The sequence below is a fragment of the Osmerus eperlanus genome, chromosome 8 (genome assembly GCF_963692335.1).
Source record: "Osmerus eperlanus chromosome 8, fOsmEpe2.1, whole genome shotgun sequence".
NCBI lineage: Eukaryota > Metazoa > Chordata > Actinopteri > Osmeriformes > Osmeridae > Osmerus > Osmerus eperlanus.
In genome coordinates, this window is record NC_085025.1 from 12,503,509 (window position 1) to 12,522,458 (window position 18,950).

The 18,950-nt window shown below is 49.6% G+C and overlaps 1 protein-coding gene across 18 annotated transcripts in view; it reads left to right on the forward strand.

Moving 5' to 3' along the window:
* Window positions 1-18,520, forward strand: part of LOC134024784 (MAP/microtubule affinity-regulating kinase 3-like) — a 41,466-nt gene extending 22,946 nt beyond the window's left edge. For 2 of the 18 annotated variants that reach the window (XM_062467466.1, XM_062467462.1), the window contains 15 exons: window positions 859-924; window positions 1,099-1,169; window positions 3,362-3,418; window positions 4,270-4,506; window positions 5,415-5,555; window positions 6,672-6,771; window positions 7,856-7,968; window positions 8,496-8,646; window positions 8,809-9,008; window positions 9,557-9,660; window positions 11,007-11,174; window positions 11,993-12,265; window positions 13,667-13,693; window positions 15,850-15,894; window positions 16,824-18,520. In XM_062467466.1, coding sequence (XP_062323450.1) covers window positions 859-924; window positions 1,099-1,169; window positions 3,362-3,418; window positions 4,270-4,506; window positions 5,415-5,555; window positions 6,672-6,771; window positions 7,856-7,968; window positions 8,496-8,646; window positions 8,809-9,008; window positions 9,557-9,660; window positions 11,007-11,174; window positions 11,993-12,265; window positions 13,667-13,693; window positions 15,850-15,894; window positions 16,824-17,199 — 2,129 coding nt within the window. In that variant the 3' untranslated portion in view covers window positions 17,200-18,520. Of the gene's footprint in view, window positions 1-858; window positions 925-1,098; window positions 1,170-3,361; window positions 3,419-4,269; window positions 4,507-5,414; window positions 5,556-6,671; window positions 6,772-7,855; window positions 7,969-8,495; window positions 8,647-8,808; window positions 9,009-9,556; window positions 9,661-11,006; window positions 11,175-11,992; window positions 12,266-13,666; window positions 13,694-14,448; window positions 15,393-15,849; window positions 15,895-16,823 lie in introns of all 18 variants that reach the window. The other 16 variants (XM_062467472.1, XM_062467463.1, XM_062467473.1 and 13 more) reach the window with 11 other exon arrangements.
* Window positions 18,521-18,950: the final 430 nt, after the last annotated feature.

Genomic DNA, 18,950 nt, shown 5'->3' on the forward strand with positions numbered 1-18,950 from the left:
ACCCAATTCCTCTCCGCCTCCCTCCATTCCTCATCTCATCCTCCTCCCCCACCCCTCCGCCGAGCCAGGTAGGTCAGCACGGAAGGAGGGGCGGGGTAGGTGGAGGCAGGGGGGGCAGAGAGAGAGAGGGGGGGGGGGGGTCAGCGGATTGAAACGCACCGCGGTGGCGAAATCGCGACGCCGGCGAGGCGCGTCGAGTCAGAATTAGATCTCCTTCGAAAGAGAGGGGGGGGAGGAGGGCGGGAGGGACGGACGCAGGGAGGGAACGGGCGGCGCTACGGATGGAGGGACACAGCGGAGGAGGGTCAGAGAGAGGGAGGGAGAGCGAAGCGGCTCCACACAGGAGGAGAGGCGGAGAAAGGGATGAGAGGAGGGGAGGAGAAGACTCCGGAGGGGAGTGCAGGCAGCCGAGGAGCTGGTTTAGGAGTGCTCCTGTCTGTGTGTGTTTGTGTGTGTGTTTGTGTGTATGCGTGTCCTTCCTGTCTTGTCTGAAGCCCTGACTTTGTCTCCCAACTCCCTGTTCTACAGGCACACTCGCGCCTCCTGTCCACACACACACCACACACATGTGACACACACACACACAAGGGCAGAAGCCAGAGCTGGGTGCTAGTGTGCCGTGGGAGAGAGATCTCTGGCCCTCTGGGCCTGGTTGTTATGTGGCAGCAGGCAGGAACACCACAGCACTCTCTACACACACACACACACACACACACTTTTCCTCTTTGTCTCTCACATCATCTGTCCCTGTTTACACGCATAAACACACAGGCTGCTCACCAGCATGGCACGAAAAACCACGATTAACCGATCCTCTCTCTCCCCTCCACCCTCCCCCCCCCCCCCCCCCCCCCACAGTCAAGCTGTTTGAGGTGATCGAGACGGAGAAGACCCTGTACCTGGTGATGGAGTACGCCAGCGGAGGTGAGACACGCGTTCACCTCAACACGGCGTGACGCCCGACGCACGCCACGGCGTAGAGAAACGTGACGCGTGGCGTGCGTCCTTCGACGGTCCAGTCTGCCCGCCGTCTCCCTGGGAAGGCTGTGGCGGTCGCAGGCAGAGTGTGCTGACCCATCCTTGTGCTTGTCTTTCCAGGGGAAGTGTTCGACTACCTGGTGGCGCACGGACGGATGAAGGAAAAGGAGGCCAGGGCTAAATTTAGACAGGTACTGCAGTGGACTGGATTCGGGCTGAACACACACACACACACACACACACACACACACACACAGACAAACACAAACACACGGATGCATGGGCCATCACATAGATATGCGCACACACACATACACACACACACACACTTCAAATGGCCTAGGTTCAAAGCCAGGCCACTCCTCTCACATCTCCTCCGGTTAGGGACGAACTCACACAAACACATACACACGCACACACGCACGTTTTATCAATGCACACGAACACACTGACACACACACACGCGCGTTTTCACTTTACACACTGACACACGCACGCCTCTCTTTAAAGGCGTCAGACTTGGCTCGGCGGAACTCGAGGAGGGATACAAACCCCATTTTACCCACCCAGGATCTCCCGCGTAGCCTTTATAGGCTGTCATATAACCCTCCTTGGACTAGATCTCTGAGTCCTCTGGCGGTGTGTTAGACAGGGGGCCGGGGGAAACAAAGAAAGGCGAATGCGAATTTGGACGTCGGAGCGCCGTACGCATGTCTGACACGGTCGAGAAGCGACATAGTCCAATTGTCGATGGCTCCACCGACCCCGTGCGTCGATCAGTGCGCCGCCCAACAGCCCATCGGACGACAGTATGCCGATCCAAATTCTGCGATTGGTTGTCGCTTGCCGGTACAGCGCATTCCTTATTAGGCCTTTTAGGGGTTCACGTTCGAGAGATTCCATGCTCTGACGTGTGCTGAAACGTTTTAAACAAACAAAAAAAATATATTAAAAAAAAGTGTGTATACAATTACATTTGTATATTGAAGGCTTATATATCTTTTTGTGGCTGAAGGAACGTGCAGTCCATATTTCCCTCAACATCCGGACGTCTTTTAGCCTCATTAAGATGTGGTGGCCGTGATCCAGCAGTGAAGCGTAGTACTAGCAGTCTGATATCTGCCTCTCAGGCTGCCTTCAACTCCCTCCTTCATAGGACACGGTAGAAAACAGGAAGGTGGGAGTGATTGAGGGAGAGGGAATGAAGTGGCAGAGAGCAGAGACACCTACATGGAGACGACCATTAGGGGATATCACATCGCTCCTCGTTCACTCTCCGACAAGGCTGTACTTCTCTCCCTCTGGCTCGCTCGTTCTCCTCAATTCTCCAACCTGTCTCTCATTTCACACACATGGAATATCCCTTCTACTCCAGCCAACCTATAGTGTATTGCATGCATGAATATGCCCCGGGGGGGGAAAAAGGGGGTGGGGGGTAGGGGGGGGGGGGGTCTCCCACGCTTCCAGACAGGGGCTGTCCCAGTCCACGCCCCTCCCCCCCCCTCCCCACTCCTGATTGGTGCAGCCCACGTGTCGCTGTGGAGATTGTGGGATATCTGGGTCGTGGAAAGGGAGGGAGGGAGGGAGGGGGAGAAGGGGTATACACGAGGGAGGAGAGGAGGCACTGCACGCTCGCCGCGTGAAAGGTTTCATCCCAGCCGTCTGTTATGGATGAGTGCAGTTGTGTGGGTGGGCGTTGTACAGCGCCGCGTACATGACAATTGCTGTACAATGTGTACAGCACAAGGCTGAGCCTCTCCGCGTGTGCGAGAGACTCCCCGCCGTGTACGTGTACGTGAAAACATGCCTTCCTCCCATCTACCATGGAGCACTCTGGGGAAGACTGTCGAAACGGTAGAAAAGCCGTCGAAATCCAACCGCTGTTAGAACGATGCATTTCGGTGTGCGTGTGACAGTGAACTGTTGAGGACAGAGGAGCCAAACCTTATGACGCACGTTACATGATCTATATGCACCCCCCCCCCCCCCCCCCCCCCCAATTTTTTTTTTACAACTTTCTAACACAACTTCTGTGTGCGCCCTTAACACCACACAGTTCGGCCAATCGATGGTGTTCCACGACAGTGTTCCCTGTCGGTCGATGCCACTGAGTGTGTTTTTGCCCCACTTGACAAATGTAGTTTTTTTCTTACTGAATATCCCCCCCCCCCTCCCCCACGATGCACAGTGGCGTCTACAGTGACGTGAATGTCCGTTTTCATGTCTTCATAAAACAACACAGACATGAGTTACATTTGCAAGATATCTGCCTTTGCATGGCCGTCTAAACAGCTTGCTTTCTCTCTCTCCGTCTCTCCCTGTCTCTCCGTCTCTCTCTCTCCGTCTCTCTCTCTGTCTGTCTCTCTGTCTCTTTGTTTTCTAGATCGTATCAGCTGTGCAGTATTGTCACCAGAAGCACATTGTGCACAGAGACTTGAAGGTAAGGACACACACACCGACAAGAAAACACAAAGTCATTATCACCTCCTGCTCCAACAGCAGGGGCTTCCCCTGCCGCATCGTGTTGGGATACCCGTGTGGGGTGCGTGTGTTTGTGTGTGTATAACTGACTGTGTGTGTGTGTGTGTGTTTGTTGAACAACGCGGCAGCGCTCTCCGTGTGGCGCGGTGCGCGCTCTGTTTCCGCTCAGCGGCACGTCCTTAAATGATGCATGGCCACAAGATGGGAGGGAGAGGAGGGGGAGGGATGGAGAGATAGGAGAGCGGGGAACGGTGGGGGAGTGTGTCCTGTGCACACCTCTCCTCTTGTCCTCCTCTTCCTCCGCTCCTGTTTTCTATGTCTCGGGTCTGAGCCATCATCCTTTCTCTCGCTTATTTCTCCCTCCCTCCCTCCCTCCCTCCCTTTCTCAGCTGAGGTTGATGCTTCACAACATTCTATTGAATTACAGAAATGCGTGTTTGGCACATCCATGCATATTGCATCTATCACCTTGGGTGATATAGCAGCATAGTTCAAGAAGTCTAGCCTGAACATTTTCACCGTTTGTATGTGTCCTGCCTTTTGATTTGAAAGAATAAAGTTTCTGCTTTGCCGAGTAAGCGCGTGTGTGTGTTCAAGTGACTGATGGATTTCGTAAGGTTTGCTAATATGGCCAAAAGTAAATGTTGGTGCATGTAGCCTACAGTATTTGTTATTGAGAAGAGCTTATAAATACATTCTCACTTGTCACTTACTGCACTCAGCAGACACATGCTACCTCTATCTCTCTTACACCCACACACACACACACACACACACACTCACCACCTCTTTCTCTATCCTCCCCCCCAGGCAGAGAACCTGCTCCTCGACGCCGACATGAACATCAAGATCGCCGACTTCGGCTTCAGCAACGAGTTCACGATGGGGAACAAGCTGGACACGTTCTGCGGCTCCCCCCCCTACGCCGCCCCGGAGCTCTTCCAGGGGAAGAAGTACGACGGGCCCGAGGTGGACGTGTGGAGCCTGGGGGTCATCCTCTACACGCTGGTCAGCGGCTCCCTGCCCTTCGACGGGCAGAACCTCAAGGTGGGTCCCAGACGGGGGTTGGGAGTGTGGGAGGGGGGGGGGGGGGGGGGGCGCGTGCGGGTCTGTTGGGGCGTGTGTGAGAGTGTGCGTGCGGGTCTGTTGGGGCGTGTGTGAGAGTGTGCGTGCGGGTCTGTTGGGGCGTGTGTGAGAGTGTGCGTGCGGGTCTGTTGGGGCGTGTGTGAGAGTGTGCGTGCGGGTCTGTTGGGGCGTGTGTGAGAGTGTGCGTGCGGGTCTGTTGGGGCGCGTGACGACCGTGGGGTTCACACAGCTGTGTGCACATGCTACTGGAAGGGATTGGTTGTCTCTCATTGGCTAATGATCACCATCAGTAGACAATGAGATTGGGGATGAGGATAGCCCAGTGGTAAAGCATTTGGCTGCCGATTCAAATCGGTCCCATGTCGCTTTGCATAAAAGCATCTGCCAAATTGATTATATTAAAGATCTCTCCCCCTCTCTCTCTCCCCCCTCTCTCTCTCTCTCTCTCTCTCTCTCTCTCTCTCTCTCTCTCTCTCTCTCTCTCTCTCTCTCTCTCCTCTCTCTCTCTCTCTCTCTCTCTCTGTCTCTCTGTCTCTCTCTCTCTCTCTCTCTCTCTCTCTCGCCCCTCTTAATCTCTCTCTCTCCCCCCCTCTCTCTCTCCTCTCTCTATCCCCCCCTCTCTCTGTCCTGCTCTCTCGCGCCTCTCTCTCCCCCCCTCCCTCTCTCCCCCCTCTCTCTCTCTATCCCCCCCTCTCTCTCTCTCTCCTGCTCTCTCGTGCCTCTCTCTCTCCCCCCTCTCTCTCCTCTCTCTTCCCCCCTCTCTCTCTCTCCCTCTCCTCCTCTCTCCCCCCTCTCTCTCTCTCCCTCTCCTCCTCTCTCCCTCCTCCCTCTCTCTCTCTCTCTCTCTCTCTCTCTCTCTATCTCTGCAGGAGCTGCGTGAGCGTGTCTTGAGGGGGAAGTACCGTATCCCCTTCTACATGTCCACCGACTGCGAGAACCTCCTCAAGCGCTTCCTGGTGCTCAACCCAGCCAAGCGGGGGACTCTGGAGGTGAGGGAGGAAGGCCAAAATGTAAATATGTCTCCGCTTACTACTACTTATTACTCCCTCCTTTTACTCCTCCGTGCACGTCAGTCTGGTCTTCCCTTTGTGGTTCCTTTTTTTTTTGCGTGCCTTTTGTCTGGTTCCCTCCTGTGTGGATGTTTAGGATGGGATGTGTTCTGTCTTAGGGCATGCATGCACACAGTTTCTCGCACATCCATTCACTCACTTTCTCACTTTCACACCCTCACTCACTTTCACACACACACTCACTCACTCACTCACTTTCACACCCTCACTCACTTTCACACACACACACTCACTCACTCACTTTCACACCCTCACTCACTTTCACACCCTCACTCACTCACTTTCACACCCTCACTCACTCACTTTCACACCCTCACTCACTCACTTTCACACCCTCACTCACTCACTTTCACACCCTCACTCACTCACTTTCACACCCTCACTCACTTTCACACCCTCACTCACTTTCACACCCTCACTCACTCACTTTCACACCCTCACTCACTTTCACACACTCACTCACTTTCACACCCTCACTCACTCACTTTCACACACTCACTCACCACAAACAATCCATTCCCACCCATACAAAACTCGATTGAGAATTGTTTTGTGTCTGACGTCTGGCACTGGCGTCCGAAACTCACTCACTGGATAGAAGGGAAAGAAGCCTAATGTCCGTGTTCAGACGCCATCTCTCCCTGCCAATAAGTCAGCTAGGGTCAGAAAAAAAAGTATGTGTTCTACCCAATAAATAATGGAGTAACTCTCCCAGCGTGCATGTGACCACTCCAGCATCCGTGTCCGGTTCCCCTCGACGGCACCCCTACAAGGGACACAAACATCCTTTTACAACCATTTCATGTGCAATGTTTTGGTTCTCTATTTTACAGTCTTCTATTCACCCTGAAGCGACGAAGATGAACTGTAGTGTTGAGGGCACTTAGACAGACAGAGTTTGTCTAATAGTGCATGTCCGTATGGAGCCATTCGAAAGAAACCTACTCAAATGAACATAACACCAGTTCAGAGGAGGACTGTAAAATGTAGTATCACCCCGGTAACGCTCGTTACTGAGAGTGGAGGCTGTCCTAAGTTGCTGCTTTTCCGTCGTAGCAAATCATGAAGGATCGCTGGATCAACGCCGGCTGCGAGGAGGACGAGCTGAAGCCCTTCGTAGAGCCTGAACTGGACATCAGTGACCAGAAGAGGATAGGTACAGTGTGCCCCCCCCCCCCCCCCCCCAGACACACAAACAGACTTATGTGACACATCACAACCACATGGAATAACACAGTAGCTTTGGGGAATAACGGAACTGTCGACTCGTGGAAGAAGGCAGTAAATCCATGAGATGCCGCATTAAAGTCACGGCGAAAGGTCGTAAATTCATGGGATAATGGAGTAAATACATGGGGGGGGGGGGGGGGGGGGGAACGGTCATTTAAATTTAATACCACAATGTCAGCCTGATGGATCCATTCGGAGGAGTTTGTCAGTTTTATTGCTGAGTTACTGAGATGCTCCCAGCCACGAGTGGCCTCGCTGCCATAAGTGGGCTGGTGTTATTATCATGGTTGGCCCAAGTCCTGCCCTTCTAACCTGGCATGCTCTGCCCAACGTGAGCCGGACTTGTTGTTTTATGTTTCTAAGACCAGTTGTCTCACACACACATGTGCGCGCGCGCGCACACACACACACACCAACACAAACGCACTATGCAGACATGTATCAAGCTTGCTGCTGCATGCACGTGCACACTCATTACATCACACACACACCCACACACACTCCAGTGGTCGATACGGAGGCTGGGTGGCTCTGTTCTTTCCACTGGGATGCCCCCCAGGGCTTGCCCCCTGCGATGCCCTCTGCCTGTCAGTGCCAGGATCGATCCCTGCAGTGGGGAGAGGCTGGGATAGAGAGACGAGGGGGCACATGGGACGAGCATTAGCTCTGTCTAAACACACACTAACAGCGGTTCCACTCCTCCATTTAAAACAGACATTTCACTGTTATTATTAAATCTTTCATATATGATATATCTTCTAACATTTCAGGGGGAATAACGAATGAATAACGATATCGCGAGGTACACGTACCTCATAAAGATAGTATGACATTTTGGTCTTAACGTGGTAGTAGTGGTTTCCATCCTGACCGCTGGTTAAGGCTGGCCCACATCTGTAGCATTAGAGCCTTCAGCTGGGAATGGGATGGACAGTCATTCCCCCCCCCCCCCCCCCCCCCCCCGCATTGTCCCCCACACCTCGTCACATTGCGCTGTTTTCCCTCCCCAGACATCATGGTGGGGATGGGCTACTCACGAGAGGAGATCCAGGACTCTCTGACCCGGATGAAGTACGACGAGATCACAGCCACATACCTGCTGCTGGGAAGGAAGTCGACAGAGGTGAGGGGAAGGCGTGGACACACTCACAGCCCGGACACAACATGTACACACACACTCACAACCCAGACGCGACATGTACACACACACTCACAACCCAGACGCGACATGTACACACACACTCACAACCCAGACGCGACATGTACACACACACACTCACAACCCAGACGCGACATGTACACACACACTCACAACCCAGACGCGACATGTACACACACACTCACAACCCAGACGCGACATGTACACACACACTCACAACCCAGACGCGACATGTACACACACACTCACAGCCCAGACGCGACATGTACACACACACTCACAGCCCAGACGCGACATGTACACACACACTCACAGCCCAGACGCGACATGTACACACACACTCACAGCCCAGACGCGACATGTACACACACACTCACAGCCCAGACGCGACATGTACACACACACTCACAGCCCAGACACAACATGTACACACACTCACAGCCCAGACACAACATGGAACTTCTCATCTATGTCAACCCCTTCCCCTCCAGCTGGAGGTAAGTGACTCCAGCTCCAGCAGTAACCTGTCCCTGGCCAAGGCACGGCCTGCCAGCGAACACAACAACGGCCAGTCTCCCGCCCACCTCAAGGCCCAGCGCTCCGTCTCGTCCACGCAGAAACAGCGGCGCTACAGCGACCAAGGTGAGACCCGGAGGGGAGGTGTGGGAGGGGAGGGGGGTCGAGGGAGAGAACGTGTTGTAAAAACCGTCTTTTTTTCACTACAAAACACAGATAAATACATACATGCCCTTGATTTGAAGTTCCATCTGGTTCCATCTCTTCCTCCCCCATCCCTCTCTCCAGCCGGGCCGTCCATCCCCTCGGCGGGCTACCCCAAGAGGAGCCAGACCAGCACAGTGGAGAACGACATCAAGGAGGAGGGCGGCGGCCAGGCCAGGAAGTCGGGCGTCAGGGGAGGCGCCCCTGGCAGTCCGTTGCTGGGCAACGCCAACAACCCCAACAAGGCTGACATACCCGACCGCAAAAAGGGTTCCACCACCCCGGTGAGTAACACGGGATGTGCCGATGCACGCTGACACTCTTAGTACAGGACACGCATCATGAGAGGGATGGGGGGGGGGGGGGGGGGGAATACAACATTGCCGAATCTCGGAAGCCCGCAGGAGTAACACACGTAATATACTCGTACACACACACACACACACACACACACACAAGCCACATGTTCATTTTGTTCAGCCTCCTCTTTCTGTATTGTCCCTTGGAGTGCGTATTTTCCAGTCCATTACCCTGATACACTGCTGCGAGCTAGTGTGTATTGTGGGCTATGTGACTCTCTCTCTCTGTCGCTCTCTCTCTTTCTCTCTCTCTCGCTCCCTCTGATTCTCCCTCTCCTTTTTGTGCCCTCTCCTTGTCTGTTTCTCTCTCCATCCGTCCAATCTCTCCCACGCTCTCCTGAAGAAACGCTGGCAGCATCACAACTAAGGATGTCATACTGTGGCCAACGACGGCAATGAAATCGAGGTGTGATTAGAACGCGCCGCGTAACGACGTGGTCTGAAAGTGTTCACCGTGAGTCTGTCCTCCCCAGAGTACGGCGGCGTCGGGCGGCATGACGAGGAGGAACACGTACGTGTGCAGCGAGAGGAACGCCACGGACCGCCACGCCGTCATCCAGAACGGAAAGGAAAACAGGTGAGCGTCAGGCGCCTGCTTCCCGAACTCGCACACCAAGTGTACACACGTGTACACACGGGCGCACCACCATCTCTACTCCTCACACGGTCTCTCCCCTGCACCACTCCACACACACACACACACACACACACACACACACACACACACACACACACACACACACACACACACACACACACACACACACCCCTGCCAGAAAGCCTGTCTCCCTCCCTCCCACTGGAAGCTCTGTGCATCGCCATGCTAAATTCATGCAGGCCCTGGAGATGGTGGTTTAGTTACACGGCTCATAGCAGGGGTTGTTGTCTCAAAACAAATGCCAGAAGGTTCTAGAATATGCAGTGGGGGGAGGGTGGTAAACGTTGAGCGCACACCGAAACAAATGTGTTCGCTGAAAGGATTCTTTTGCGCCAAGAAGATATTTTGTCTTCGATTTCGGTCATGTTATTCTGGGGAGCTCTCCATTCTACCCATCCACTGTGTGACGTCACAGTTCAGATGTGCAGTCATTCGCCAAGCACGCACAAACTCACCTGTGACCTTACAGTCAGTGAGGGGCGTTCAGGGCTTAAGGAGGAGCCTTCAATGCCGAAGTGGAGTTGGGTCTGCTTCCCTCCCGTTTGATCCTCATTGAATCTCAAGTAAGGGATGGACCCATTTACAGGGTTTTTAGCTTGACTCTAGATTTATCCTTTCATTCCGGAACACAGTTTGTTACTGCACAGTGTTCTGATTGCTTCCCTATGTTAAATGAGTTAACAAATACCCTAGAGGTGCCATTCGTCTGAGCCTCCTGTTAGTTGTTGAGGTTATCAAAGTGTAGTGCCCAGAAGGGGGCTTTTCAGTGTAGCACATGTGTGCGTCGTTCACCACATCTGAAAGGAACTTGGTCGTTTTTTGGGAAGTGTTAAAGGTCGCGCAGACTTATTTCTCCAAGCCCATAAACATGCAGTTTGGCCCATCGCTACATACCCTTGTGCAAAGTCATCAGTTTAAGTTTTGTTTTCTTTTTTTTTCTCTCAACTATCTTGCAACCACTGCTGCTTTTTACGAGGGCTGCGGCAGAAGTGTGTCCGTTATCGTTTCCTTCCTCAATTCACAATTCTAAATCCTCGTATTTTTCATGTGCATCGTTGCTCCCTCGCTTTAAAGACAACCAATTCAGGTAGCCAGGAGGACAACAACAACAACAACAAAGCATTCCTCATTTTGTCCTTTGCTTCCTTCACACGGTGGCGAAGAGCTTCTCTGTTGTGCCCACGCTTTATTAAAACCGCCTTTCTCTGCCCTGGCTCTTTTTGTTTTCACCACTCACCACCCATCCACCGTGGGGGGGGGGGCAGCATGAGTGAAATGTCAGCCTGTGCTACTACCCCCTCTGCCTACGCCAAGGCCTTCACCACCTCCTCGGCCTCGGTCCGGCTGCGTCACCAGAAGGCCGTGTCCCTGTCGGCCTCGGGCCACACCTGCCGCCAAACGCTGCCGCCGGAGGGCGACTTCTTCCGGCCTAAGTAAGGGGGGGGGGGGGGGGGGTTCTCCACGCTCTTTCCCTGGGGGGGGCGGGGGGGGGCTTTCGACGTGTCCTGTTCGTGTCTTAACCGCCTCGTGTCGTTTCCCCTTCCAGTCCATTCCTTCTCACCTCCCCATCTTAACGCCGCTGCATCTGCTCGCTAAACGCTCCTGGTAACCTCACCACCCCCCCCAAACACTCCCACCCCCGTTGGGATCCGTCTACCCCCCCTCGCTCCGCACTCTCCTCGAGGTCCCTACAGCAGTATGGGGTCACGTTTTGAGCCGACGTCTGTTTGACGAGGGGCGAGATGTGTCGCTTGCACGATACTCCCTCTCCCCCACTAACCGACCCCTAATGTAGTTTGTTCGAGTAGTGCCGACTCTTACCGAGCCAAATCGTTCCCTAATGTAGCCAAAACGTAGACCCTCTCACCCACTGTGTTCCTGTGTCCTGAAAGAGTCAAATCTCTGGGTTCGTTGAAGGTGTACGTGAGTAATTACAACAATAAAAAACACGTTGTCATTTGTAGTTGATTAGACAAACTAACCATAACCGAGCCTTGACATCAACAGTTTTTTTGAGGTAAGATAAGTGTTTGTTTTGTTTGTGTGTTGACATTCTTTCGGTTATGTATATTAAATTACATCTTGGCGTCAACTTGGCTCCTGTTAACATCATATTGAAGTTTTTGTCATGTCATGTGGTTGCCGGTATCGCCATCATGTCGGAAGGCACAAACGAACCAGCAGCAAGACTATTTTCCGCAAGTGGAGTTTGTTTTCAAACGGTGAATCGTAAACCCCTCCCCCCCTCCAGCACGTCGTCGACGGCCAGCCAGCGGAACCCGGGCGGGGCCTCCACCCACAGCATCAGCAGTGGAGCCACGCCCCCGGACCGGCTGCGCTTCCCCCGCGGCACGGCCAGCCGCAGCACCTTCCACGGAGGCCAGCTGAGGGAGCGCCGCACGGCCACCTACAACGGGCCCCCAGCCTCGCCCACGCTCTCCCACGACGCCACGCCGCTCTCGCAGTCCCGCAGCCGCGGCACCAGCAACCTGTTCACCAAGCTCACCTCCAAGCTCACGCGCAGGTAAGACCTTCCCCCAACCGCCACCTCCACCCTGCACCTGGACGGATTACCTGGCGTCAGGGGGGTTTTAAGGATATTGTTTTTTTCGATGGGACATCGAACAGGGTTCGATGGGACTGGCCGTCGGGAGAGTCGGGAGATTTCCCGAACGGCTGGTTAAACAGCTGTGGCATAATGCAAAAAATATATATATACATATAATAATAATAATACACGGTCGTGGGCCAGTCTGCGTTTCAAAGTCCCGGGCCATTTTTCAGTCCCAGTCCAGACCTGGACTTGAATATTAGTTTTTACTATACCTTATCTTTTCATATATTTTTTTAATGATTATTAAGCATGTCCTTGTAATTTCATAACCATTAGACATACCATCAATCACCAATCCAATATTAACAGAGTTTATATGCAAATTCGGAGTGGAATAAGAGAGCTGGTCTGAAACAGAGATGGAGCTGCAACAATCTCCTTCAGAACCTTGTTTACCTACAGGCATTATAAATGTGTGTAGCCATAACTTAATTAATAGCCCTGTCTCGCCATAACCTATGTCGCAAGAATATCTCATTCTTGTTTGTAGTCCTCAATAATATATATCCATGTTTGCTCGTCTCCCTTGACAACCAAACCTAACCCGAAAAGCCGGACGACTCCAAATTATTTTATTTTTTTTTGGTTTGCATCCATTCTGTCAAGGCATATAAGTAGGTTTATTCAAGGCTCAGTAAGACTAGTGGGCCTAGTCTTTTATTATAAAGTTTTTATTAATCATAGTCCCAGGCATGTTACATTCACCTGATTAAAATAGGGTTGTGTTGGATTCTTCAGTTAGTGGTCACGAAGAGTTAACAGGCCCGAAATAAAAAAATCAACAAAAAAAAATCAATAAAAACAATAGTATAATAATAATAATAAATATATAATAATAATAATAATAATAACAAAGGCCACAGTCTTTGCGGTAATCCAGAACACACAAGCCGCAGTTTTTTCGGTATCTCGAGCCACCGTCTTTGTGGTTTCCCAATATAAATAAAAAAGTCAAAACAAGCTGCAGTCTTTGCGGGTAAATATGCACTTGTACAATGTAATATTGTAGTCTCTCCAGCCTGTGCTGTATGGTGTGTGTGTGTAGCTGTTCTTACACCTCAGCTGTACCCATGGGAGGCTACTAATAAATATAATCTGTCTACAATCTGCCAGTAACAGATGCTATCTCAGCAAGAGCTGACAGTCCAGTTTAAGTACTGTGTACATTTCAAACTTGGGCACTCTTCAGTTATCAAAATTGAAACTTGTAATTAAATATTCATCTTCACAAAGTGGAGCCGAAATCTTTCTTACCAGATATATCTCTCGTCACATTTTTTTGACTGGTTGTTATTGTTTTTCTTTTTGTAGAAACATGTCATTCAGGTTTTCCAAAAGGTAGGAGGACTTCTCGGCCTGGCTTGTCATGCAATTAATCTATACACTTAATCTATACACTTCACTATTGAGTCTTCAACTGTAATCAACTTGAACTGTTTTGTGGACAAACTTAAAATGCCTGAAACGAAGCCGTCTCGGCCTCCTGAGCATTGAACAGAGTGTGTTTGAGCATGTCTTAAGACCTGTCACTTTTCTATCGGTCTTTGAATAAAGCAGAAGTCTGACTCTACTAATCAACCATGCATGGCTCTTTACTGAGCAGGCGTGTATGCAAACACTAATGTTTACTCCTAAGACATCAATCTGATCTTTTGTTTTGATTCAATGTTTGTTGTCTGTCTTGTGAAAGAGGTGGACATGGTCGAATGTATTGATTTATTCAGAAGTGTTCTCCCTGAAAATGGGTATTATGGGGGTTTGAGTGAATTTGTATTTGTAAATCCTAATTTGTACAAAGCACCTAGTTGTTCCCTCCTCCAATCTATTTTTCTTGATAGACTGGTGACTACAGCGGGTTTCCAACCCATTCACAATGCTTTGGTGAAACTACATTGAGATTTTAGTTCTGTTTAAATGAAGATGTCATCACATTATTCGAAATCCTTCCAAATGTTGCAGGCTGAAACACCCTCTGTTCAAACGCAGCACTGGGTAGGCCAGACACCGTTTCCCCTTTCCCCTATTTAGCAACGCAATGCCTTGATATGATCTCCTGTTTGACAGTGTGACACCTTCTTGGTTGTACAATTTAGGACACCGTTCTGGGCTATAAATGTTGCCGCCGATCAAAGTGACGATTGAGAGGTGGGTCGTTGCAGGATGCTCAGGTACCACAACGACGACGACCCTAGCAAGTTCCTCCCCCTCAGATCTCTCGCTTTCCCCTCATGTCGGTATCCTCAAAGAAACAATCTCCTTGTCCCACAATTTGTTCCTGATCTCTCCCGACCTGCTAGCGTGTAGCACCGATACAATCCCACTGTACCCTTGACAATTTGTGGGTAGAGCTACTGGGAGACTTTGTTTGCGATCGTCTTGTTATATGCTAAAATGTTGATATGTACCAGACTGCAAATTTAGTAGTGTGATGCCTTGATCAATGGCATAATAATTGAACCATATCAGTGTCATAGAAGTTTCTTTGTGGCTAGTTATTTGGCTAGCTACTATTTTCTCCATGCAGGAATTAGGATAAGTTAGACCCTAAAGCAGGACACCAATAATGAATCGGTTGCAGTATGAAGGTTTTGTAAAAGATTTCACTGTGATGCATTAAGAAGTCTTCATGCTATTGATCATTGTTCTAAAGAGATGTTTTTAACAGCTAAGCAGAAGCGTAGCTATGCAGTGATTAACTGCTTTGTGTCCTGTAATCTCCTCGACTTCTGTGTAATTATATAGTCGGACAGGGGAATCTAATCAACAGCTTTCACATTGTCCAGCCCATCCTATCTACAGATGGTCCTTCTGTCTGAGCCTCAAACAACTTCCTGTCTCTTTCCCACCTTTTCTTGTCTTTCACAGCACACCAGCTCCAGCACTCCCTCCATCCGCATGACTGACACCTAGTTTTTGAATCGTGTTTGTTTTCAAATGCCGTTTGTTTGTCTGTTGATGTCTGTTTTCATCCTCTGTCTGTCCAGCAATGTGATTTATTCATTAGGAAGTATGAATTGACACCTTAATGTTATTCCTTGTAAGTTTGTAATTTTTTTCATTAGAGTGAAAAGATCTTTAAAAAGAATGTGGGTTCACAAAAAAAATTATGACATTGAATTGAACAATGAATACTTTAAGTATTGAGATACTGTAGTTGGGACCAGGGTACATTAAGGGGGCAGGGATTATTTAGATTATGGCAACATAGTTGTACATTTCAACATGAAATTTCACTGTTCATTTCTCATTTCTGACACCCACTTTGTGCATGCCCCTTTCTGAAGCCAGCAACACAGGCATGTCTCTAGTGGGGGACCCATCCAGAAAGCACTATTTTCCCCTTCTCTTTTTAATTTGTTTTCCTGATATCATTTCCTCCCCCAGTGAGATGGAGTTTGCATCCTTTTTCCTCTCTGGAATGTACTGTAAGCTTGTGTTGTTTCTTTCTACCCCCTCTCTTTATCTCTGTGCTCTCACGCATCCTTTCCTGTCAGAGGCACAGCTGAGTTTGAGAGAAACGGGAGATTGGAGGGATCAAGGTGAGATGGGATCCTCAGTTATTAGATATTCATCTGCATTTTTCTGTTTCTCTCTGTCCCACCCCATTCTTTTGTATTTTCTAACCCGCCACAAGCTGGGTGAGGACGTTGCCTGAGAAGGCTCAAACGAGGACCTGGAATTGATAGACTAAAAATAGAATCGTGTCTCTCAAATCATCACTTAATTGGATATAAATGAGCCTAGTTAATGAACAAGTTGACTGTTAGGTTTTGGCTGCTAAGCATCCTATTTGGCATCACAGCACTAAATGTTCTCACTTGTGTGCTCTGGACTAGATTAAGTTGCCTACTGGCGTTACAATGGCCCCAAAACAGCCTGGGCTGTATGCCAAGAGACACTGCTGACTTTATAAAGGGTTTCAATGTTGTTCCGTAGCCAGCACAATACCTATTTTCACCTGCACTGTTGCTTGACTGCCTATAGAGGGCAATGCTAGAACACTTACATTTCCCTTTTGGTCAATATTGGAGGACAGGGTTTTTCACAAGTGACTTCAAGAAGCTTCCAAACCTATTGAAGAAACACTTTTTGTTGTTTGTTCTTTTTATTGAAAATATGTACATTCTTCATATTAGCAAACCTACCTTTGGTAAGCATATCAGTTTTAATAAGTTGGATTGATAAGTTGGACTTGGACCTGTGTAGAAAGGTCCTCTATCTAAGGCTGCATGCAGGAATGCATGTGTGGGTCTGTCAGAAGACACAAACATGACAGTGCATCGTGCGTCCCAATGCGTCAATGGCTGCATGCCTCTAAAACTCGCCTGCACGAGACTCGTTCCACCACAACCAATCAATCTTCCATCTCGACGTTGTCTGCTTGAAATGCCAACCACACAGCCCCGCCCCATCTACCCGCTCCCGAGACCTTCTGAACGCCCTCTTTTTCCTCTCCCCTTCTGAACAGTCGCCACGTTTCGGGAGACCAGAAGGACGACCAGCAGCAACAGCCGCCGCCGCCGGCCCACTACAAAGACACCAAGCCGCGCTCGCTCCGCTTCACCTGGAGCATGAAGACCACGTCGTCCATGGAGCCCGTGGACATGATGCGGGAGATCCGCAAGGTCCTGGACGCCAACAACTGCGACTACGAGCAGCGCGAGCGCTTCCTGCTGCTGTGCGTGCACGGCGACGGCCACGCCGAGAGCCTGGTCCAATGGGAGATGGAGGTGTGTAAGCTGCCCCGCCTCTCGCTCAACGGCGTGCGCTTCAAGCGCATCTCCGGCACGTCCATCGCCTTCAAGAACATCGCGTCCAAAATTGCCAATGAACTCAAGTTGTAGGGATACAGTAAGACTCTGTTAAGGGGGGGGGGGGGGGGGACGGAAACGGGACATGGAGTTTTTCTGACCAGTATCCAAAGTACTTTCACTGACAAAGTGATTGGAAATTGAGAAGTTTAACGTAACATCGGAATGTGCTGTACATTCGTAAACAATTTAAGTAGCAGATACACAACGGTTTGTCCTCCAATACACTGTTACAAAAAAGTATGTATTGAACATGTTATGTATAGCTTAGGCAATAACTTCTGCATCTTTGGAGCATTATTATTATTATTATTATTGTTGATGATGCAAAAGTTGGTCTTGAGCAGTTGAGGGAGAGATGTTGGATGAAATGTCGATAGTAAATCTTATTTTTGATCTCATTTTGTTTCTGAATGCACTAATGCATTATTGCCTTTGAGGCTCCTGGAGATGTCCCCTAAAGTGGGAATTTATAAACTCTGTTACACACAGTCTTGCACACACACACACACACACACACACACACACACACACACACAGTAGGGTAAGGACGTTTGTTGAAGTATTGGCCTCTAACAGTATAACCCCCAGATGGAGAAGTTTGATACTTCTGCTACTTGCACAAACATGATGGTATTTTTTATCATTGTCAGAACCCGAAAGGGTTTGGCACTTTCTCCCCTTTACTAGGCAGCCTAGATACAGACACAAAACAACCCATTGTTTATCCAGTGTTCATAAGTATGGTTAAAACTAGCTGGCCAAGGCTATATGGTGTCACACAGCCCAGAAAGCAAGGGCCAGAAGATACCATGCCTTGAGGACGCACTTCTGCAGACTCTCCAAAATTAGAGGGACTGCCGCAAAGTAACATGGGACTTTGAGTCATTTGTTAAAGACTTTACAGAAAATCAGTAAGATTTTCCTTCTTGGTATACGTATGAATATTTAGCTGATTTCCTTTGACACTGTTAGTGTTTTATTTTTATTATTGTTCTCCTGTGATGTCGCTGAAATGCCAAGTGTTACATGGTCCCTCCCACTGGGCCTTTGGGCGGAGTTATGTATAAATGGCACTTCTGGGACAGTTTTTCAAAAACAAACTTCAGTATTCACTCCCACACCCCTTCTAAGAACGTTGGCACTGTTTTGTTTTTTTGTTTGTTCATTCACCTTTTTTTTCCCTCTAAATGTAAATAATGTACCTTAGTTTTGCAGCAGTTGCATATTGGTATACTTCCTTTTTTGTTTTGTTTTATAAGTCCAGGCTCTGAGCCGGGAGTTATGGAATTAATGTTAACACAGCATCGGGTAAGGCTAAACAGTGTCTCCATTAAAAACACCTAAAATGCAAGCAGGCCTCGTGTCTTTCTGATTTTGCAGTGCGTGATGGAGAAGCTCATGACACCGACACTAAGGAAATGTCGCAGGTATTAGACATTAGTACTTAAGTTTAAAATATTCCTAACACTGTGCACATCATTTCTTCATGAACATCAATGCACTTCAGGACTGGGCTTCAAATCCCAGTCATAGGATGTATACTAAAAGTCCTGGGATGAAAACCAATTACTTTGTGTCCCAGAATATGAAGGGCTGACACTGCAAGCAGGTCATTATAATATGCAGGTGTACTAGATGCACAGGTTCTTCCCCTTTTGGTCCTGACTGGTAAGTACTAACACCCTAGCACCACAGTCATTTCACAACTCACTAGTTACATAACATACAGTATAGAATGTGCATAGTTGAGCACTAATGAATAAATGGGCCCTCATTTGACA